The sequence below is a fragment of the Myotis lucifugus genome, unplaced genomic scaffold (genome assembly GCF_000147115.1).
Source record: "Myotis lucifugus unplaced genomic scaffold, Myoluc2.0 scaffold_56, whole genome shotgun sequence".
Classification (NCBI taxonomy): Eukaryota; Metazoa; Chordata; class Mammalia; order Chiroptera; family Vespertilionidae; genus Myotis; species Myotis lucifugus.
Window position 1 is genome coordinate 845,230 of NW_005871104.1, and position 23,457 is coordinate 868,686.

At 44.1% G+C, this 23,457-nt stretch overlaps 1 protein-coding gene across 1 annotated transcript; it reads left to right on the plus strand.

Annotated features, from left to right (window-relative positions):
* Nucleotides 1-6,207: 6,207 nt before the first annotated feature.
* Nucleotides 6,208-14,796, plus strand: IL12B (interleukin 12B). Its single transcript, XM_006089062.1, has 7 exons — nt 6,208-6,295; nt 7,765-8,040; nt 8,817-8,934; nt 10,650-10,867; nt 12,503-12,660; nt 13,995-14,126; nt 14,687-14,796. The coding sequence occupies exons 1-6, from the start codon at nt 6,208-6,210 to the stop codon at nt 14,124-14,126; spliced, it is 990 nt and encodes a 329-aa protein (XP_006089124.1). The 3' UTR covers nt 14,687-14,796.
* Nucleotides 14,797-23,457: the final 8,661 nt, after the last annotated feature.

Below are 23,457 nucleotides of genomic sequence, written 5' to 3' on the forward strand. Positions count from 1 at the left end.
ACATATCTAATATGTTTTTGTCTTGTCTTATTTTATGTATATGTATGTATTTATGGGGGGTTACAGAAGGGCTCATCTGTAGTGGTGCAGCCACTGTAAATGAATAAAACTATTCCATGTCAATTTCATATGTTTCCTGTTCTGCAATCTTTGATGATTGTTAGGGGAAATTAAGATATTTTCACAGAGAGAACCCTTCCCCAAATTGATATGTACTTTAATAAATGTGCATATCATATAGAATTGACCACTGAACAACACAGGATTGAATTGCGCAAATCCACTTATACACACAGATTTTTATTTTTCAATCAATATAGTCAGCCCTGTGAATCTGCCCTTTCTGATCCAAAACAATACTTTCCATCAGCAGTAGTTGGGAATTATCAGATTCAAAGGACTGACTGTGACTTACACACACACACACACACACACACACACACACACACACACACGGTATCATATTACCAACAAACAATGCAACCTACTTCATTCACATCCAGGGGTGGGGAACATCCAGCCCTAGGACCTCCAAAATCATTTGGTCTGGCCCTGCCAAGGCATTAGGGGTGAGTTAATGTTTGACCAAATACAGCAGACTAATTTTTACGTTGATAATTCTGTATGGCCCACGAATGATGTTATAAATATGCAAAAACCCCTTGGCAAAAAAAAAGAAGTTCCCCACCCCTGAATGTGATTTGGATACAGGTCCTTTTGCTTTGTTGTGTAACCTGAGAACTTCCCTTTCACTTGAAGCCTAAAAGGCAAAATTTTGGAAGGCCTAGAGAACAAAGGGGATGGGAGAAGGTGCTCTGACCCGGAGGTAACATCTCCACCCAAGCCAGAGCACAGGGCGGATCTGAGGCGAGTGGTACTACCAGCTAAGCGGGCCCCGCCCTCCCACAGCGGGGGCAAAGGGAGGGAGGAAGAGTGCGCCTGAGAAGCTCCGCTGTTCTCCTCAGGGTTTCCCACTTTCTCACCACTGAGACTGAGAAGCAAGTTAGCACAGAAATCTGCGCCCACCTGAAACCCGGCCCGGCCCCAGGAACTTCCCCGCGGTGGAGACTGGGGTCCAGGCGCCAGAATGGAGAAGTGGCCCGCTCCAGCTCCCTGAGCCGGTTCACCACGTGGGGACTGCCTTGCAGCAGCGCCCTCTGCCGGCGGCTATAGGTACAGCCCGCGTCTGTTGGCCTGTACTTGGGTGTTCATGATGGTGTACTAGTAAAGAGGGGAAGGAGGGAGATGGTATCTAAGACCTGTGTACACCTTTGAACCCCTCTTAGTACTGTTAAATTCTTCTAGAGATTTCTAGCTAATTCGGCTAATTCTGTGCATAATTCAGCTAGTTTTGTGCATAAAGCTCCTAGGTCCATAGATTTATGTGCAAATGAGCGTTGAGTGTACCCCCCTCTGGGTGCCAAAGGGGGTATGTCTTGAATGTGGCGTGCATGGGTTGTCTCTGTACCTACCTGTGGATATTTCAGTTTCTGTTTCTATCTGGCTATGAGCGAGAGAATCTTTGAGCACAGGCTGTGTCTCTTTCTGAGTCTTATTAGCAGTACATACATTTTTATCATCTCCCCAGGGCTGTGCCTGTGTCAGTATAAATGTGCAGGGATGAGTGTAAAAGTGTGTGTGTGTGTGTGTGTGTGGTGCATGGGCCAACAACGAGTGGTAATAATATGTCTCTTAAATCCAGATGTTAAAGGAATAGTGTAGGGGACGGTGCCCAAAATATACTCAACCCTTTACCCTTCATCTCAACTCTGACTTCAAGAGAACCACAGATTTTGCTCTGGGGCCCTCTAGAATACAATTGCATCATTCTAATTTGAACTCAGTTTCCTGAGTGACCTCATCCTCCATGTCCAATCCTTGTCCTTCCTTCTTCTCAAATCTGTGGAGCCCAGGAAAGCTGCCTACTGCTGTCTCTAAGCACGCTGGCCATGATGTCAACCCAAAGAAGACAGCATCCCTTCTCCTTCCTTTTTCCCCACCCAAAAAGTCGTTTCCTCTTAGTTCATTACCTGGGATTTTGATGTTATGTTCCCTCCGTGTTATTAATACACACAGGGAAAAAAAAAAAAGGAACTTCTTGAAATTCCCCCAGAAGGTTTTGAGAGTTGTTTTCAGTGTTGCAACTTGGAACAAGTCAGTTTCTAGTTTAAGTTTCCATCAGAAAGCTTGGTAGGAGCAGGGTATATAAGCTACAGTCACAACAGCAGCAGAAGAAGAAACAACGGTTTCAGATCCAGCGAACTCTGAGGCTCAGCGAGAAGCAAGGTAAGCACTTCCCTAGTCCCTGCCATGGCCCCCACCATGCCTGTGCTACCCCTGAACCTGACATCATGGACAGGGTGGGTTCCTGGGAGCATTCCTGGTGGCTCGTCTACTGGAACACTTTGGGGGCTTATGCATAAAGTATTAATTTAGAGAGTAAACTAATAATAATTGTCTACCAAGGTCTGTGAACAAATCCATGTTTTATAGAAAGGTCTGTTTTATCTTGTTTAAAAGTGCTATGTATATAACAGTGTGTCCCTCAGCATTTAATGCCCATCAATTAAAGGATTGTATAGAGTTAAAGTGAGTATCGCTTTAGTATGGTAAACATTTTTAAAGCCTTCCATTCGTTAAGTAATAATGAATTTAATAAATAATTTATTTCATATTCTTACCTCATAATTGAATGTTACAGCACATACTTGCTCCCATATTTGTGAAGGGCTTACTACTCAGTTGTGACAGTCAATCAGATTGATAGCTGAGGTCCAGTTTTTTTGGATTAACTAACTTGGGCTCACTTAAAAAATAAAAAGCAACTACTATGCTTAAAACTACTTTCTGAAGAATTTAAAAATCTGTAAGAAGGAAAAAAAAAGGATAATCTTTACTGCACTGGTATCTTATACTTGCCCACGTAAATTGTGTGCAATAATTTTCAGGTTAAAGAAGTAATGATCAGAAAAAATAAGTAATGATCAGGTTAAAATTGCATTTTAACAAAGAGACTGCCAAACCCCAGCTGATGGTACACTTTTTTCAAATAAGGAATTTTAGATGTTAGAAAGCTGCCTCTTAGAGTTCATTTTACTGGGATTTGAAATTTTGTGATTTCTGTGCATTCACTCATTTTTCTAATAGTTAATGAAATCCCTACATACTGGTCTGGGATATAGTATAGAATAGAAGAGACATGGTCCCTGCCATCAGAGAACTCAGAGTGGCAGGGAAGTAATTATACATTAACTAAGTAACTCTATTATTGTAGGAAGTGCTATGAAACAAGGAATGGGGGCTCTGTGAGAACAAATAATCAGGAACCCAGACCTCATCTGGGCACTATGCTGGACACTTTACATGAATTATTTCATTAACTCCTCACCACAATAGGACGCCCATTTTACAGATTTAAGAGTGTGAGGCTTGCCCTAACCAGTTTGGCTCAGTGGATAGAGCGTCAGTCTGCAGACTGAAGGGTCCCAGGATTCCGGTCAAGGGCATGTACCTTGGTTGCGGGCACATCCCCAGTAGGGGGTGTGCAGGAGGCAGCTGATTGATGTTTCTCTCTAATCGATGTTTCTAACTCTCTATCCCTCTCCCTTCCTCTCTGTAAAAAATCAATAAACTATATTAATAAAAAAAAAGAGTGTGACTTAAGAAGCAGCTTTCCCAGTCACACAACTAGTGAGTGGCAGAGCTGGGATGCCAGTGCAGGTCCTGCCTGGGGCCCTTTGCGAGTGCTACCCGTGCCTTGTGTGACTATATCTTTTTATTTTTTTAATAATTCTCTCTTCTAATTAAAATGTAACAAAGTAAAACTTGAAAAAGTGCTGTTGTCATGCCCACATTGGCACAAGCATTAGGGAGCCTTAACATACTTGGAGTCAAGCAGCTATGGGTTTCAGTTATAGTTCCCCCACTCACTAGTTGCGTGATGCCCCTAGACTCCCTGCATCCTTCATTTTTTATTTCAACAGTTTGTAAAACCTATGAAATTACATGTAAAGAAATGTTTTGATCCTTGAGACTCTCAAACTTAGCATGCCAAGAAGTGTGGGCTGTGGGATGCAGCCCCTGCTATCAGCTGGTTTAGAGACCCACTGGATATCTATCTGTTCCCCCCTTTTGGGTTTCCCCTAGGTCCCAACCCCTGCCAGTGTTCTAAGATTTAAAATGAAAGTTGTGTCTTAGAACCATCACCAGCTCTCCCTTAATCCTAAAGTACAATTCACCTGAAATTCTCAAATGCATCTGAGGTCCAGAGAGGAAATGCTGGGCACAGAGCAGAAGGGAAAACACCAGCTTCAAGAGAGCATTCCAGGAGGTGCCAGGAATCTCTGTCATTTCCCTCCCCAGAGTGCTGACATCTGGGTTTTACAGGTCTGTGTACTTGTAATACCTCTATGGCATTTCCCTAGAGCCAGGCACAACTCTCAGTCTATCCATTATGTACGGAAAAGAGAGATGTCAACTTTTTCCTTTATCTCTTCCTTCCCCTAGCCTCTTATTGGCTGTCTTCTGTAATATGTCATCTCATTGCATTCTCCCCAACATTTCTTGGAGATGGGTATTGTGTCCATTTTATAGATGAGGAGACTGAGATGCAGAGAGTAATTTGGCCAGCATCACGCAACTAGTGAGTGGGGGAACTAGAACTGAAACCCATAGCTGCTTGACTCCAAGCCTACAAATGTACTAACTGATGCTCTGTGGCAAGTAGTACTTTGCTATAGTCAAAGCTTCCTGAACTGACAGACGTGCCCCTGTAAGCCCTATGCTGCCCTGACGAGAACACTGGCAGTGTACAGGAAGGCCTGCCTTCTAGTCCTGTCTTGGTCAACATAGCTTCTATAATCTAAGGAAGTAAAGTGAATGGCAGGGTTCCCCAGGATCAGCAGCAGTTCTGACACAGCTATGATTTGTCAGTATTCAGTCACATCAATCAAGGGATGCTCCTTTTTAAAGTATTTTGCTGGAAATTTTGAGTCTTGTTCTTCATATAATTTAAACAGTCGTTTCTGAAACAATGCTGCTGCAAAACACCGGTGCTCGCCGAGATGGATGGAGGTGTTTCAGACTGAAATTAAATTATAATCATCCCTACCTAATTTACAGAGGGGGTGTAATTTTCACAGTCTGAAGATTTTCATAAATCCTGGATACTAATCTAGACTGAGTTTCAATATAAGGTGGTGCCTGATTTAGCATCAAATGACGCATGTCGTTATTTCATGGCAGATATGTCTCTATGTCACGGTCTTCTCCCAAAGAACAGCTTGATTTTCAGGGGCTCTGGAACCTGAAAACGGGTTAAAGCAGTGGTTCTCACGTGTGGTCTCTGGGCCAGCAACATTAGCCTCACCTGGAAACTCCTTTAGGAATGCAGGTTCTCAGGCCCCACCCCCAGAACTGCTGAATCAGACAGTCTGAGGGTAGAACTCAGAAATCATTGGTTTAACAAGGCTTCTGGGTTATTTTGAGAACCACTGGACTACATCATGTGGGAGGGAGTCATCTTTGAGTTTGGAGCAATTACAGTCTAAACTAAACGAGAAACTAAATCCCTACAACAAGGGCTGGTGACCAGGTCATTGCCAGAATTTGAAAGATTGTCTCTATGTTACCTTTTCCTCCCCAACCTAAGCCCTTTAGCCTCGGCTGTCACTGCAGATACTGCCTTGTGCTTCAATGACACACACACATAGCTTGTCTCTCCAACTGACTTAATAAATATTTGTTGAATGAAAGCATTTGCTCCTAAAAGGCAGGATCCAGGTAAAAACTTTTTTTCTCTCCAACTGCTCTAGTTCAGTGCCCTTTACACAGTAAGCACCAAGTAAAAAAAAAAAAATCACTGAATGTTGATCTGGACAAATCATGTTCTTTATCTGAGCCTTGGGTTTCTTGTCTTTAAAATAAGAGGATTGTATAAAAAGGCTAGTCTTACATCTCTTTCAGCTTCAGATCATCTATGGTTCTCTGTTTGGAGATGTGCTCGCCCAGTAACTGGCATAAGGGCTCCTACAATTCATTTAGTGTTACCATGACAATGTAGAGAAGAAGAAAATAAAGATTAGAAACAATATGCATCGATTGTGAATATGGTTTCCAAAGGTAACTGAATAATGATTGATATTCTCTCTCCTCTTTCCTTCTTCTTCTCTTTTCCTCCTCCTTCTCCTCTCTCTTTCCCTTCTACAGATGCATCAGCAGCAGTTGGTCCTCTTCTGTTTTTCCCTGGTTTTGCTGGCATCGCCCCTTATGGCCATATGGGAACTGGAGAAAGATGGTAACTAGACTCTCCTAAATATCTCATTTTGAAGATGATGATGCCAGAGCTTAGAGTAATTGAATGTCTTGCCTAAGGCCACAGGCTAGTACAAGAGATGGAACTGACTATAAACCAGTGGTGGGGAACTTCCAGCCCGCAGGCTGTATAAGGCCTGTGAATTCATTTGGTCTGACCCTGCCAAGGCGTTAGGAGTGAGTTAATTCAATGTTTGACCAAATATAGCAGGCTAATTTTTAAGTTGATAACTTTGTATGGCCTGTGAATGATGTTATAATTTCCAAATAGCCCTTGGCAGAAAAAAAGATTCATCACCCTTTCTCTAAACCCAGACCAATGTGACTCTAAAAACCAGGCTCTTTACCCCTGTGACTCACAGCAGGCATCAAAATCATCTGGAAAGCATAAAAAAAATATGTCACTGGGCCCATCACACAGTTCCCTGGTCAGCAACTGAGAATTTGCATTTCTAACAGATTCTCAGGTGCTGCTGCTGATGGGGGGGTTCCATGATTGTGGTTTGAGAACCACTGCATTAAGTGATTCTATTTAATTAATAATTGATGCCCAAATGAAGCTTTGATGTGACATCATCTTTGAAATACTGTATCCTAAGACATTCCTCAAGTGTCAATTTAGATGCTGGTATTAGAGACCAAAGGCAAAGCCAAGGAGACAGACAGTCTGAAATATAGCTCTTGTATTTCTAACTTGTTGTAACCTTGCTTAGCCTCTTGGTCTCAACACCCTCCTCTATAAAATGGGAAGACTAACACCTACTTAACTGCCTCATAAGACTGTAAAATAGCTTTAAAAAAATACAAAGAGAATAAAATTTTCCATTGGTGAATTTCATGCAGTATAAACTAAGTCCCAAAATCCCCACAGAAAATTTTAAGAGTCTCTCTGTGCAGTTGTCTGACCCTTTGGTCTGTGACTAACAATAACAACTAACACTGAGTTTACTGAAGCAGGCTTCTTTCATTTAATACTATTATTATTAACATTTTACAGAAGAGGAAACTGAGGGTCATAGTGATTAAGTATCTTCCTCCAAATCCTCCAGCCAGCTAGTGGGAGTAGGATCTCAGTCCTGGTCAGTCTTATTCCCTCTGAGACTAAAATTGCGCTGGAAGTTGTTTATCTCTACCAGTCCTTCAGCAAAGAGTCTTGTGCTGTTTGCATTCTTCCGTGTATCAAGGCCTTCTTCATCTGCCAGCTGATCAGAGGTTAATTACTAACAGCAGCCTGCCAGTTAACAAGTTGATGGCATCTATACAACTCTTTCCTTCTCTCTTCCATGACCTTGAGCCCAAGGGGAGCCCGGTACCCTGAGATCCTCTCAGCAGGCCTTTGCTGCTATAAGCTAGGTTGTACTTCAGCAGTGCAGATGCCCAGCAAGTTCAAAAGACACAGTCCCAAAGTCTGTGTGGCTTACAGTATGGTTTTCCACGCTCTGTGCTCTCCAGTTTATGTTGTAGAGTTAGACTGGTATCCTGACGCCCCTGGAGAAGTGGTGGTCCTCACCTGCGACACCCCTGAAGAAGACGGCATCTCGTGGACCTCGAACCAGAGCAATGAGGTCTTAGGCTCTGGCAAAACCTTGACCATCCAAGTCAAAGAGTTTGGAGATGCTGGCCAGTACACCTGTCACAAGGGAGGCGAGGTTCTCAGCCAGTCTCTCCTTCTGCTTCACAAAAAGGAAGATGGATTTTGGTCCACTGATATTTTAAAAGACCAGAAAGGTAATTCCATTCCCTTGGACAGCATCAGTTTTCTCCATAAGAAATACAAAAATTAAAAATTTTAAAGGCAAGACATGATCAGTATAGTTAATGCAGCAATCAAGTCCCTTACAGAAACCACTCAGAACCTGCATTGTCCTTTGCTTTGGTTTTCCTTTGCTAGACACTTTGGGTAATTTCATGTTGAAAGAGTTTCATGGTGAGTCTAGATCAGCGGTTCTCAACCTGTGGGTCGCAACCCCTTTGGCAGTCAAACGACCCTTTCACATGGGTCGCCTAAGACCATCCTGCATATCAGATATTTACTGTTATGATTCATAACAGTAGCAACATTACAGTTATGAAGTAGCAACGAAAATAATTTTATGGTTGGGTCACAACATGAGGAACTGTATTTAAAGGGCCAGAAGGTTGAGAACCACTGGTCTAGATGCTTTTCCATAGGTTCTCTTTAAACAATGGTGCTTTTATAGAGAGGGTAATGGAAATTAACCAACATGAACAGTACATAACTCAACACTGGAGTGGTAGCCTTAAAATAATGAATACCCCCTCAATATGTAAGTTGTTATGCTCTGCAGAGTCAGCTACCAGTCCTCACTGAATTGCCTGCCAGGGGAGCAGCATCATTTTCCAATGAATTCAATGGAAGATATTTTACTCTTATACCATTTGGTGGCCTGTGATTAAGCACAAACAAAATCTTTCTGGGAAACACACACACACACAAAACAACAAAAAACAAAAACCTAAATACTTGTTCTTTTTCAATCCAGAACCCAAAAATAAGACCTTTCTAAAATGTGAAGCAAAGAATTATTCTGGACGTTTCACCTGCTGGTGGCTGACAGAAATCAATGATGATTTGAAATTCAGTGTCAAAAGTGGCAGAGGGTAAGTGAAACCACTCTGTTTTCTCAGTGTTTTGCTAGAACTACTATTTCATTAAGAAAATAAGGATGACCTAGTAATGCCTTTCAGTTAATGATAAGAGAGAAAACAAAGTCAAACCCATATTTTTTTCAATGACTCCTCCCTCCCTTGCCTAAGTTGGGGAAAGAACATGGATATTTAAGGTAATTGCCTGAACAAATGTATGCATTAGAACAGAATACTATCTGGGCCTGGGCATAGCCTCTGCTGTGTTTGAACTCACTCATCCAAATGGTCTGATGATGCCTCATTGAGGCTCATAGCACCATGGGGAGGGATAAAAGGAGAAATCGAAGCTACAGATGACTTGCCAAAATTGCACCTTGAATCAAAAATAGAAACAAGAGCTCTAGAGCATAAACCTTGCAAGCCCTGGAGTCGACTCCAAAACTCTGAGGCCTCTAGACATTTTCCCCAGGCAACCTGAACAACTTTTTCTTCTGCTAACACTGCTCATCTTAAGTTCACTCTTTGTCTTATACACTTGGACTTTTCCTAAGAAAGCAATTCCCAAGGATGTAGCCCTGTGTTAGCCCAACATGTGACTTCACTCATAATCTAAGTTCCCAAACAATGTAGGAGAATGGAGCCAAACCTAGTTGATCAACCTGGCCTGGCCACTATGTACCTGAGGAACCTTGGGGTCTCACTTTTTCATCTTTAAAATGAAAATGCTTACTAAAGAAATGTTTACACAAGTGCACAAAGACGTAGATGCAAATATTCATTGGGATGTTTTCAGCAGGGGAAAGGTGAAATAAAGTGTGGTTTATTATACTCTTCGGCTTAATGTGCAGTCATCAAAATAACCCAACATATATGGTCTGTTGTGGATCATTCCTCATATGTTCAGATATGAAAAAGATGGTTACAAAACCATATATATATATATATATATATATATATATAATCATTTGATCCTCATAAAAAATAAAATCTAGCCCTAGCTGGTTTGGCTCAATGGATAGAGCATCAGCCTGTGAACTGAAAGATCCCAGGTTTGATTCCGATCAAAAGCACATGCCTGGCCTGGGTTGTGGGCTCGATCCCCAGTGGGGGACTTGCAGGAGGCTCTCATCGTGGACGTTTCTATCTATCTCTCCCTCTTCCTTCCTCTCTGAAATTAATAAAAATATATTTTAAAAAATTAAAAAAATAAAATCTATGTGCATTTATATAGATGAAATGTGTGTATATGCATAAAAACATATGGCTATATAACTGCTTTGAATATTCACAGAAAAGGTTCTGGTGGGATACAACAAGATATAAATAATATTTATATTAGGGTTAAAAGGGGGATTGGGTTTAAAAGAGGTACCACATTTCTTTTAATATGCATCTTTATCATTTTACTACTTTATAATTGCATGTATTGATTTTATAATTAAAATGGGAAAAATAAATAAAAATGTTAATAAGGAGTTGTAACCAGGGGCTCTGGATCTAAAATTTTCTGAATTCATGTTGGCCATGAACCTCCGTTTCCTCATCTGTAAAACTATAATAATAGAACATTTGTACTACCTCTGAAACATTTGCTGTCAGGGGAGGGCAGTTCCTCACTGCCTGGGAATAAATCAAACCAGTTAGAGAAACTGTGACCTCAGAGAGTTACAACCACAGGAACTTGCCCACACCTGTGAGACACAGGATATGTCTGTCTTTGACTTCAGCTCCTCTGACCCCCGGGGAGTGACCTGTGGAGCAGCGACACGCTTGGCAGAGAGGATCAGAGTGGACCACAGGGAGTATTGGAAGTACACGGTGGAGTGTGAGGAGGGCAGTGCCTGCCCAGCCGCCGAGGAGAGGCTGCCCATTGAGGTCGTGCTGGATGCTGTTCACAGGCGCAAGTATGAAAACTACACCAGCAGCTTCTTCATCAGGGACATCAGTGAGTGTACTTGAATATATATGCTTAATAGAGACAGATACCATTTATTCACTGGAGTAAGGGATTTACGTGCATTATCTCTTTTATTCGACACCCCCCAAAAAGTACAATGAGATACTATTATCTATCTGCATTTTAAGGAAAGGGAAAATGAGTCTTCAAAAAGTTAAACAGCTTGTCTTAGATCTCACAGCTAGCAATTCAGACCCACATCTGCCCCACTAGAAAAAGCAGGCTCACCCTGGCTCATTTGGTTGAGGGCACATGCCAGACTCAATCCCTATAGGGGGTGTGCAGGAGCAGCCAATTGATGATTCTTTCTCATTGATGGTTTTTGTTTTTATTTCCTCTCTCCCTCCCTCCTGCCTCCCTCCCTCTCTTTCTCTCTCTCCTCTCTCCCTCTCTCTCTCTCTCTCTCTCTCTCTCCCCTTCTTCCTAACAATCAGTAAAAACATATTTGAAAAAAGAAAGTAAAAGCAGGCTCTTGGCTAAACTTCTGTTCTGCTCCCAGGGAGCTTCCATGAGGAATCCAAGAGCAGCCCCTTTGGCATGATAGTCCTATTCAGAACCAGCACTTTCCTACCAGCTGCAATTATTCCCCACCCACCTTTCTCTAGAATCTTAAAAGAGACTTCTTTATTGGAATAAAAACTGCTCCAAAATGGACATCAGTTTTTTAAATTGGCAGATGGAGATTTTTCATTTCCTTTACCATTTCTCCATTGAGAAAGTGTGAGAGAACCACAGAACGTACAGTAGCATTGGTAGAGAGGCTGACCTTGGCCGGTTGGGGGAAGGTGGGGTCTAGTTCACAGAGGTTGACCAGGGAAGGTCTCACTGAGGAGGTAACATTTAGCTGAGTCCTAAAGGAATGGAGATGTCAGTGTGTTAAGAACAGAGGGAAGAATATTTGTGAAGCATCTGCTAGGAGCTGTGGTCTGTGGAGTGGTGCTGGGTCTAGGAGCCCAAGCACATTCCATAGAATGTCTTCCTCACCTCATGAGAAGAAGGTACACTACTTGGGGACAGTCTTTGGGACACTCACTGCTGTACTTCCCATGTGTAGCCCAGTGGCTGGGACACAATGGTTGCTCAGTTATTATTTATAGAAAGATTGGATGAATGAACAAATGAGCATAGAGATAATGTGACTGTAACTGCTATAGGACAAATCAGTGCCAGATGCCATGAAAAGATAAAAGACACTAAGTGGGAAATCTCTCACCTCATCCCCAGCAAGACTCAGCTCAGTTCTGAGTTGGGTGCAAAGAGAGGGCTTGACTTCAGAGAAGGTGGTCCTTCACTGATACCCCAGACAAGAGAGTCTTATTGTCTCTTTCTTCTGAGCACTACGCAGAAGTGGTTCCCCCACCAAAGCCCATCTGATTGTCCATGGTAACAAGGATTCTGAGCCTCTCTCAGGTCAGCCATAAAGGATGTGGCTGCCTTCCACAGGCACCAGAGTGAGTACCAGGAGTAAGGGAGGGTCACGTCTGCCAACCAAGTGCTCAGAGAAGTTAAGTAACTACGCTATGGACTCACAACTGGTCAAAGGTGAAAGTGGGATCAGAAGCCAGAACTACCTTGCTCGAAAGCCCCACCAGGGAAATAAAAGGTGTGTATCTTCTTCCACAGTCAAACCAGACCCACCCAAGAATCTGAAACTGAAGCCGTTAAAGGATTCCCGGCATGTGGAGGTCAGCTGGGAGTACCCCGACACTTGGAGCACCCCACATTCCTACTTCTCCCTGACATTTTCTCTTCAGATCCAGGGCAAGAACAAGAGAGAAAGGGTAAGATGTGATTCCGGTGCCAGACATGCTGTGATCAGGTTTATGCAGGCCCACAACAGGAAGGGGATGAATGATGATGACAACAGCTAATGTTTATTCAGCACTTTTTCTGTGCCTTTTTGTGTACATGTTTATATCATCACAATAACTCTACAAAGACGGGCAGTAGTATTATCACCACTTCACTAGTGACAACATTAAAGCTCAGAAAGGTTAAGTGACTTGCCCAACGTCACCCAGCTAGGAAGTGACAGAACCAGGACACAAACTCAGACTGCTGGACACCAAAGCCATACACTTTCTATATGGTTAACCATTAATTCTTGCACTCAATTGATCCTGATATAGGAGAGCTGGACTCTGGGAACCGAAATGTATTATTTCAACTCAGTGAATATAATGGATGATATAACATTCATGCTATGTCTCACCCAAAACGTCTAACTCTTGGCTGTTCTACATATTGTGAAATTATTTTATTAAACATAATGTCAGTATGTACACAGGCTAAATGATGGCTTTCCAATTTTCTTGCCTTGGCATCAATAACCCCAGGATCCTAGAGGCACTTTTATAGAGCTTTAGCCTCCTTGGATCCGTTTTACTAGTAACATCACCAGATAAAGGCCTTATTCAGCATAGCATTTAGCATCTGATAGAAACTCAGTGATTCAGTCGCTCCCTAAGAATTTTTTTTGCAGGGCAAAGGGCTATTCTGGAGTCAATTTCAATAAATGTTATTTAAAATCTTCACATGTATCTTCCCTACTTAAGATCTGTATCATTAGTGGGCAAGATTTACTGAGTGCTTTCTATATGGTTAGATTTTGCTAAGAGTTTTACACAATTATTACCTTTTAACTTTTACAGCTCTGTGAGATAGGCATTTTTACTATCCCCCTTTTGTAAGTGAGGAAACTGAGACACAGAGAGCCTAAGACATTTTTCAGTGGTCACACAGCTAACAAGTAGCAACGTCTGACTTCGAACCACAAGTTTGTCTGATGAAAGGATCGAGAATATGGTATTTCTGAATATCCACAGGACAATTAGAGCAAATCTGTCCCAGTCCCAACATCGGCCTTATACTGGGGTGAGTGCACATGGGCCTTCAAACAAAGCAGCTGTGCTAGAAAGAGGAAAGCTGGACCATTTTCATCCTCAGGACTTGCGAAGTAGAAAAACTGCATCTGTGTTTAGAGCGTCTGTCAGTAGGTGGCGCAAGTACTACACACTCCTCTGTGAATTACCCTACAACCAAGGTCTGCTTGCTTTGAGAATATGCCCAGCCTACCTTGTGACTGTATTACCAAAGGTTTTCCTCTCTTTTGCAGAAAGATAGACTCTTGGAAGACAAGACCTCAGCCAAGGTCACGTGCCACAAGGATGCCTTGATCCGTGTGCAAGCCCGAGACCGCTACTATAGCTCATCCTGGAGCGAGTGGGCATCTGTCTCCTGCAGTTAGGTGAGCAAGCCTAGCCCAGACCTGCACACTCAGTGTACCAGGTTCAGGGAACTGGGGAGGGGAGATTCAGGAGAGGAAATAGAGGATCCCCAGCAATGTCACCAGAGTCAAAAACATACAGTTGCTCATTGACAGATGTTTATTTGATGTTCATGTTGTTCCAGGCACTATGCTAGGCTCCGGGATACTGCAGTAAACAGAACAGGCATAGGTCCTGCCCTTCTGGAGGGAAAGGCAAAGAAGAAAGAGATGCAGCTAAGAGTCAGAGTAGGATGGTTGCAAGCTGTATCCAGGAATTAGAACCTCATCCAAAGGAGAACCTGGGGGACCACTGGAGGGCTTTCAGCAAGGAAATGACATGATCAGATACCCTTTTAAGAAAACTTTGAAGTCTCTCTCGTGAGCAAGATTCCAGCCAAATCCCAGGCCACATAAGGAAGGGTTGGACCCTTCTGACATGGAACCCCACAACCCAATTGCCCAGATAATGTGATTTATGAAATATGAAAGGTCTGCTGCTGCCTTCTTATTCCTCATAGACTTTGGGCATTCTTTTTCAGGTTCTACTCCCAGGATGAAACCTTGGACGAAAAAAGGAAGCCGTGCAAAGCTTTTAAGAGGCACGATGCACTAGACCCAAGAAGATATTTTCTACCTACTTTGTGTTTTTTTAAGTGTTTTGTTGTATTTATTTTATTGCAATGCTAACTGCCCAATGAAACAATCCGGTAATTTATTTATAGAGTTGCCAGCTAGCAGGCTGCAACTGCTATTTAGATATTTAAGTAATTTATGTATTTAATAATTTATTATGGTATTTAACATTTTTGTGCCAAGATTTATATGTTTCACACTCTCATGACCTGATCCATAAGGAACGGGTCCTATTATGCAAAATGTGAATTTATGTGTCATTTATACTGACAACTTTTCCATCGAGGCTGCAAGTGCCTCCGTGTTATGGCAGCCAGTAAGAATGCAGAGTTCTGATGCCAGAACCATAATATACTTGTGATGGATGGATAATTAAATGGAGACTTGGAGACGAGAAGCCACTTGAGAAGGTCCTGGGAAGATGTTAGTTCTCATGTCCAGGAAGAGTTACAATTCACGGCCACCTAAGCAAGTTAAATCTTTGGATGCCTGAATTTAGAAAGGGCTAAAATTCAAAAAAAAAAAGAAAAGAAAAGAAAAGAAACTGAGCTTCATTCCGCCTCTGTGGCAATCCCCACCCATCTATCTGTAAGGTATAGGAGAGTGACACAGACATCACAAGTGTCTGAAAAGTAAAAAGATCTTATGATTGAAGAGGGAGAGTAAGTGTGGTTATAGATAAGGCCATAAAAGTGTCAGAATTGCCAGTTGCTCCTCAGTAGCCATGCAAGAAAAGCAGACAGATGCAAAGAAACGATCAAGAACCGCTCAATGGTCGACATGAGTGACCCTGACACACGGATGTGAACAGAGTGCCGAACCATTAAGGTGCTACTTTTAAGTAATGAATGTGCTTTCTGTAAAGTGAGTCTATTTGTTTTCTGTTTACTTATTTATTTTTATATTCCAACTGTGAATAAAAATGTAACTTTTCTTTACAATATTATTTTGGGCTTGCTCAGCTGCCTTGGGTATCCTGTTCCAACATTTACCAGGGCTGCAATTCTTTCCCCCTACCATTGGAGAATGGCCCCTCCTTCCAGCAGCTTCACTTCCAGTTTTGCAGAGTTGTCCTTTCCCTTTATAGGATTCCCAGTCAGTGTCTTGCTGAGCTCAGGGACTGTCCCTGTCATCTGACCGTGAGGGACTCTGCAAGGACACTGAACTGTGCCATGCCCTCTTTAGGGGCTGGATGCTCTGGCTTCTTCCATCTCCTGTCCTGGAATCAACTCTCCTCATTTCCCAAGCATCAGGAAATAAAACTCCAACCTGGTAAAGCTATGAGCATTCCACCCCATAGGTCCAGCTCCTGTTTACAGAAGGTTTGCCATGTGTCTAGACATGTGCTCGCCCCTGGGGTTGAGGAGTTTCAAAAACCTCAGGCTACCTCCCCAAACAGTGCCCACCCCTGGCACAGCTTATAAGACAGGGATGAAAAGTTAACTTTAATACCAGTAAATGCTAAAAATGTTTTGTATATGTGGTGTCCTGAGGTGAGAACAAAGGAGAAGGATCAGTGTGACCTAGAGTCACCCAAGAAGGCTCCACAGAGAAGAGAAGGTGCCCACTTTGGGCTCAATGGACAGGGCCTGCTCATTCCCCTTTGGTGCCTCCCATGGAAAAAGTAAGTGCTGGATTAGAAAGAATGGAATCCATTCTCTGCGTCTTCAAAAGCCAGATGTGCATATCCGGGCTTCCTTGCAATGGCAAGGTAACTATAACAGAGATGTCTGTTCACATTCCTTATTTTAAGTGTCCCCTGAAACCATTATTATACTCTGCTCCTGGCCTAGAGGAATAGTAGGAAGTTTCTGTCATCCTAATCCAACATTTGAAACACATCATGTTGTGTAAGCTCACACTTGATAGCACGTGATTGGTTAATCATTGTCTGTCTCCTACTGGGTCTTTCACCTAGAGATATAAAGGGATTATTGGGGATTTAATGAACAATACTTTAACCAAGAAAAACAATAATGAATCACATTTCATGAGCACAGTGACCTGGGGACTTTTCCCAAAACTCCCAGCCAGCCTGGGGCAGAGCTCAGATGTTCTGGCTCCCAACATGCCCAGTGTTTTCCTGACACAACCTCTTAGTATTTTGATTTTTCTTTGAAAGATATTCTCCAGGATGGTCCTTTTTATTGGGAATCTACAAAATATATCAAATGTCCTAGCAAAAGAGCTCAGGACTAGAAACCAGGAGACTGGGCCGTGGGCCTGGTCAGCCCTGCTATGTGACCATGTGACCTTCAGCAGGGCCCTGGACACAGCCTACTGGTGGTCCAATCAGTTCTCACTCCCAACGTCCTTCTCCCCTGAGGCGAGGGCCCTCCTCAGCTCTAAGGTTGGGAAGCTAAGTGATCACTTTTCCAGCACCCTTGCTGCCCAGCAAGGCCACAAGACCCAGTTCTGCCCATTGAGATGTAATGGGGGCTTTCTAGACAAAAGACAGAGCCATGGCTAGCATGGCCCTTTCCCTCCTCTTTCTCTCTTGAGCAGATAACATTTAAGACTCAGAGGATATCTGGTGACCAGGATGAAAACCACCACGCTAAGACTGTAAAGACAGAAAGACTCAGGGACTCTAGTGACATCATCAAGGAGCTACACCAACCCCTGTAACTACCTACCCCAAACTTCTTGCTATGTTAGAAAGACAAGTCCATATTTGCAGGGTTTTCTTAATTGTGGTAATACACATAACAAAATTTGCCATTTTAACCAGATTGAGGTGTCAAATTCAGTGGCATTAACTGTATTCACATTATTGTGCAACTATCACCACCATCCCTCTCCAGAACTTTTCTTCCCAAACTCTGAACCCATTAAACAATAACTCTCCCCATGATTGTTTTTAAGATAGAGAATGGATAAGCCAAAAATTAAATAAAGACATTATCCTACACAACCAGATCCCCATCTATGAGAGGCTGCTGACCAAGTCAGAAAAAGGAGCCCATCCCAGGAAGGAATCAGCATCAGGACTCTGGGGAAGCCCTGCATCCCCCATGATGCCAGGTGGGGTCCTGGAGATAGCCTGACGCCCTAGCAGAGAAGAACTAGGGCTAGGAAGCCTGCTCCAAGGGCAGCCTGAGCATCAGCAGGACTCACCTGGTGGGAAAAGGGGTCTAGGCAAGCAGCTTCTATGGGAAAGTCACCTCTGCTGTGCCTTCATTCCCTCAACAAACATTTTTTTTTTAATTTACTGCTCTATCCCTAGCTCCATCCTCATCCTTCTGGATAGAGGGGGGAACAAGCCTTTGCCCTCATATGGTTTTCAGTCTTCAAACTAAATGCTTGAAATTCTAAGCAATGGAGGCCACTTTTTGAGGATTATGGACATTATGAAATGAAATCGTTGGTTTAATGTGATTGGTACAGTGCCTGGCCTACAAGCAAGCACCCAATAAATAGTAGCTGTTTCAAATGTTAGTTCTGTGATCTTGAGTAAGTTACTTAAGCACCCCAAGCCTCAGTTTTCCCATCTGTAAGATGGTATGATAGCAGTACCTATCTCATAGGGTACGTGTGAGGATTAAATGGAATAACACTTAGAAAGTGCTTAAAAATATACAAATACCTGATCCATAGTAAGCGCTCAATCAAAGCTTATCCTATGTAATAACAGACAAACATGGTAATTGACCATACCTTCGCTACGCCTCCCATTGGCTAATCGGCAAGATATGCAAATTAACCACCAACAAAGATGGCGGTTAATTTGCCTACGTATGCGCAAAGCAAAGACTGAAGGCGGCTCCGGCCAGAGCAGCAAAGACTGAAGGTGGCTCCGGCCGGAACGAAGTCCTGGGTCCTGGGTCCTGGGTGCCGGAGGAAAACCAGTGCTGAAGGTGGCTCCGGCCGGAACGAAGTCCTGGGTCCTGGGTCCTGGGTGCCGGAGGAAAACCAGTGCCAGCAGCCAGGGGAAGGGAAGGCCTATTGCATGAATCTTTTCGTGCAACAGGCCTCTAGTTGTTAATATTCTTATTACATGACTTATAACCAGAAAGAAGCATAATTCTGGACCCTGTTCTTTTAGGGTTGGGAGGTTGGAGGGGTCATTGTTAGGAGGTCTTAATATCTCTAATGACTGGGTTGAGATGGGGAGGAAAAGGATGGCTTAGTCCATTGAGATTTAAAAGTCTCCTTAGTGTAGAATCCCTTTCTTATAAATAAAATTGCAAAAACATCCCCATGTGGGGAATATCAAGATGCAATGAACCCAGTTCCTGCCTCAGGGGATGTACAGTCTGGTGAGAGAGAGAAGGTACACAATGGGGTGAATATACTGAAATATAGCCTGGCTGCGATAAGGGTACATACAACCTGAATATTTCTTTTCACAAAGGTTTGCAGCTCTAGAAAGAGAGAGCCCTTTTATTCCCATTCACCTTCCTGGGTGCAATAATTTGTCATAAACCTACCAATTCACCTTACCTAAAAATCAGACTTTAATCATCTCTATTTCATTTCAGTACAGTCCAGGGCAGAATTTGTGAGCGAAATGTATTTAGACAAGACTTTCTCCAGAGGGTCATATTATACCAAGGAAATGAATTCCCCCTCTCAGGCTCATAAAATGCAAAAATAAAATCAGCATTCTGGCAGACAGGAGGGGAGGGAATCAGGCTCACAGAGTGACGACCCTCCCTCTGCAGAAAGCATGCTCGGAGGAGCTGATTTGCATTTACCTTCACACAGGCCTGGGTTCCGGAGGGAGGGAGGAAGGCACGGGGTGTCCTGGCAGCCTGCCACCGCTGCAGCCTCCCCGCCCTCCTCGTGGATTCCAGTGTGTGATGGGCTGCAGGGCAATGCAGCTGCTCTGCTCCCTCACCTCCGTCTCCTTTCAGAGGAGCACAGTCTTTCCCCTGTCCTTCTCGCAGCCCACCTGGCATCTTCCCTGCCTGTCTGCAAAAGGACCATTGCTAACCTGAGCATGAGGGTTCCAGAAAACTGAGCATTCTGCCGGTAGCCCTGGGGTTCGGAGGAGAGGGCAAGTTGGGGGACAAATTTTAGACAAACCACAGTGTTCAGTCAGCTTCCTCCTTCCCACACCTACCACCCATATAGGTGGACTGGAGCTCAAATGGCAGCAAGCAATGCCTGTGAGGAGTCCAGAACACAGGGATACACCAGGCCTGCAGCAAGGAGACCTGGCTCAAACCCTCCTCCCCACTTACCAGCTACAGGCCCTTAAGGAAATTCCTTAATTTTTTTATGCCTCAGTTTCCTCACTTCTAAAACAAGCAGGCAAACAGTGCCATCACCTCCTAGGAATGGGAGGGTTTAAAGAGGCTCACAGTACAGTACCCAGCACCTAGCAAGTGCACTGCAAATGATAATTGCAGTTGCTGTTTTTTCTAAAGTCAAACCAAAAAGGAGAGGCAATCCCACTTCGTCCTCCCTCCCCTTGAAGATGAGGCTGTTTGGGGACATATACAAAGCCTTCCAGTTATAACTCCGAAATCTGTGTTCTCCTACCCGCCATCCCTCTCCTAGCTACACTGTAAACACACAGCAGTGACAGTACCCCAAATCTCCACACCCAGGGCAATGCTCTATTTCAGCAAACCATGGCATGGGTTTCTGCTTAACCCTATAGGACATTCTCCAGCCATTGCTGTCCCCTTTCTCTGAAATCTCTTTTTTGTGCTTTGGGGGTCCTTACAGGCTAACCAGACCAGTGGTCCCCAACTTGTTTGTGCCAGGATCCCTTTGTTCAAATGGAAATCTTTTTTTGTTTATTTCTCCTCACCTGGGATATTTTTTTCCACTTATTTATTTATTTGAGAGAGAGAGAGAGAGAGAGAGAGAGAGAGAGAGGGAGGAAGGAAGTGGAGAGACAGAGAGAGAAACATTGATGTGAGAGAGACACATCAATTGGTTGCCTCCCACACGTGCCCTGACCAGGGCCAGGGATAAAACCTGCAACTGAGGTATGTGCCCTTGACCAGAATTGAACCCATGACGCTTCAGTCTACGGGCCGACGCTCTAACCACTGAGCAAATTGGCTACAGCCCAAATGGAAATCTTAAAGGAATTCCCAACATACACAGGGACTGGGGAGGATAGAGGCCAAATTTCTAATTTCTTACAAGAAGAATATATTAGTGTATTTCCTGCATAATTAAAAATTAATTTTTATAAAATCCTATATGTAAAACAGACAAAAGTAGAGTTGCTCTGGCTGAAGCCTCCCACCACTCAGTCCCGCTACCCTAGTCACCTCTGAGAGCCCTGGGGCCACCTCAACACCCCTAAATTCTGCAGAGCACAATTTGAGAACCTCTAGTTTTATAGACAAGGAAATGGAAGGTCAGAGAAGTTTGTTGCCTAGCCCAAGCATCCAGAGCTGGGCTAATGCCAGGGCTCACAGTTAAACCTGGAACTGAATCCTGACTCCCATTATGGCCATTCTTGATACAGTACCATAATTCATAAAAGACTGGGATTAACATGATCAGCCTGTCACCAGAGAGGGGCAGCTCATGATAACCTAGGAGCTTTCACAAACGCTTTCATACCAATCAGCTTCGCAAACAGTTGCCCAGTCATACTGTATTCAGAATCTAAAGAGGACCTAGCTCCATTCCATGTGAGGGTGGAAAAGAAAGGGCAAGGGAATGTCCCCTATCAGACATTAGAGTCAGAATTTGGACGGTCATAGTGCTGCTACTAGTACCAGAGAACCTTAATGACAATAAGAAAAAAGAAAAAAAGAAAAAAAAAGGTGTTCCTTTCTCTGGATAGACACAGCTCCCTGCCAGGATACTCTTACTGAGTGAAGAGCAGGCTAGATATCTGTTTCCACTTGCTCCCTTGACCAGGTTCCCTTGTGCAGGACACAACCTGCCCAGCCATACAGGGAAGCCCTGGTCATAGTGAGAGTAGTGGGTGCTTGGAGTAGAGGAAATGGAAGGAGAGGAGAACTTTCATTCATTCATTCACACATTTATTCACTCATTCAGCAAATAATTCTTTACTGTGCCAGGCATATAAATGCAAGAGAGAGTACATGAATAAGGTAGGCAGGTTGTCTGCAAGTCAAAGTCTTACACTTCAAGAGGGCTGAAGACAAGGCCACAGACAATAATAGTACAATGTGGTAAGTATTAGCACAGGTGAGGAAAAGAGCTCTACAGAGTTATCAAATAGGATGCTTCAGGCTGCAAGTAAGGAAGACCCTACTAAAAAGTGGTTGAACAATAAGGTACAATAAAGAACCTAACCAGAGGTCTGGAGGTAAAGTGTGGCAGGAGGTAATCAAGAATGATGTCATCAAGAACTCAGACACTTCTCAGCTTTCTTCTCCACCAGCCTGTGTGTGGTTTTTCATTATATACATACTAGAGGACTGGTGCATGAAATTTGTGCACAGGTGCAGTCCTTAGGCCTGGCCGGCAATCCAAGTGGGAGCGTCTGGCATGGAAGGGCAGGTCCCTGCTGACCTCTGGGCTCTGGGCAGCACCTGGGCCCTTAGGCCCCCGTGCACCCCCCACCCCCCCTCCGCCTGAGTCATGGTACCTGAGTCTTCATGCTGAGAGGAGGCAAGCGCAGCCAGACACCACAGGCCAGGGCACAGCATGGGCCTCTGGGCCGCCCAGCAGCAATGCACGGAAGCTGGGAGAGTAGCGCTCTCTCTCCTGGCCGGCCTTGCAGACCAGCTCCCGTGTGAATCCACAAGGAGCCTGACTGGCCCCTGCGATCCCAGTGGAAGCAGCCCAACTTACCAGGAAGAGGCCGCAGTTGAGGGGCGGGCTTCTTACGGGCGCCCAGCAACTGAGTGCACAAACCCTGGCATCCTGGGGAAGGGTAGCAGGGAGAGTGGGAGCAAGCTCAGCAGACACCCCGCATTCTCACCACACCTCCGTCCCTCTCACTCCTGCCCCCAGGTAGCCTGCTAGAGATCACAGCCCCCCACCCAGGCGCCACAGGAGGTTGGTTACTACCACCCATCCCCAGTTCCCCGTCCCAGCCCAGGGCTCAGCCCTGATCAGTGATCAGGGCCTGCCAGCCACTGGTCACGGTCTGTGGGGCAATTAGGAATTTTCTGTGACACTGAGGCCACCATCCTTGGCCTGGCACCGCCCACTCACATGCTCCACCATCTGGCCGCAGTCCCGCTCTCTTCGGGGCCCATTGGGGCTGGGAGGGCTTCCACTGCCACCTGCTACCAGCACCAAGTCGCTGAAGCTGGCCATGTTCTGCGCCACCCTCTGGTGGTCAGTGCATGTCATAGCAAGCAGTCGAACTACCAGTAGAACTCCTGGTTGAGGGGACAATTTGCATATTAGGCTTTTATTATATAGGACTAGATGCCTGATGCATAAAATTTGTGCAAGGGGCTCAGCCCTCACAGCCATAGCTGCCTGGGCCCCTCACAGCCCTGGCTTCATCTAAAAGGTCGTCTGACAGTCGTTCATAAGGTCATCCGGACGGTCATTCTGCTGTTCAGTCTAATTAGCATATTAGCTATTTATTATATAGGATTCCCTTCAAGGTTGCTACTGTAGCTCCCAATATCATGCCCTTATATCACTATGTGTGGGGATTAGAAAAGCAGTTCTTCGGTAAAATTTTTTTAACCAGGGAAGACAACCTTTCCCAGAGTCCTCCAGCTCTACCTGTAAGGGAGGCTGGGAATGCAAGAATCTAGTATTTTCATCCTCT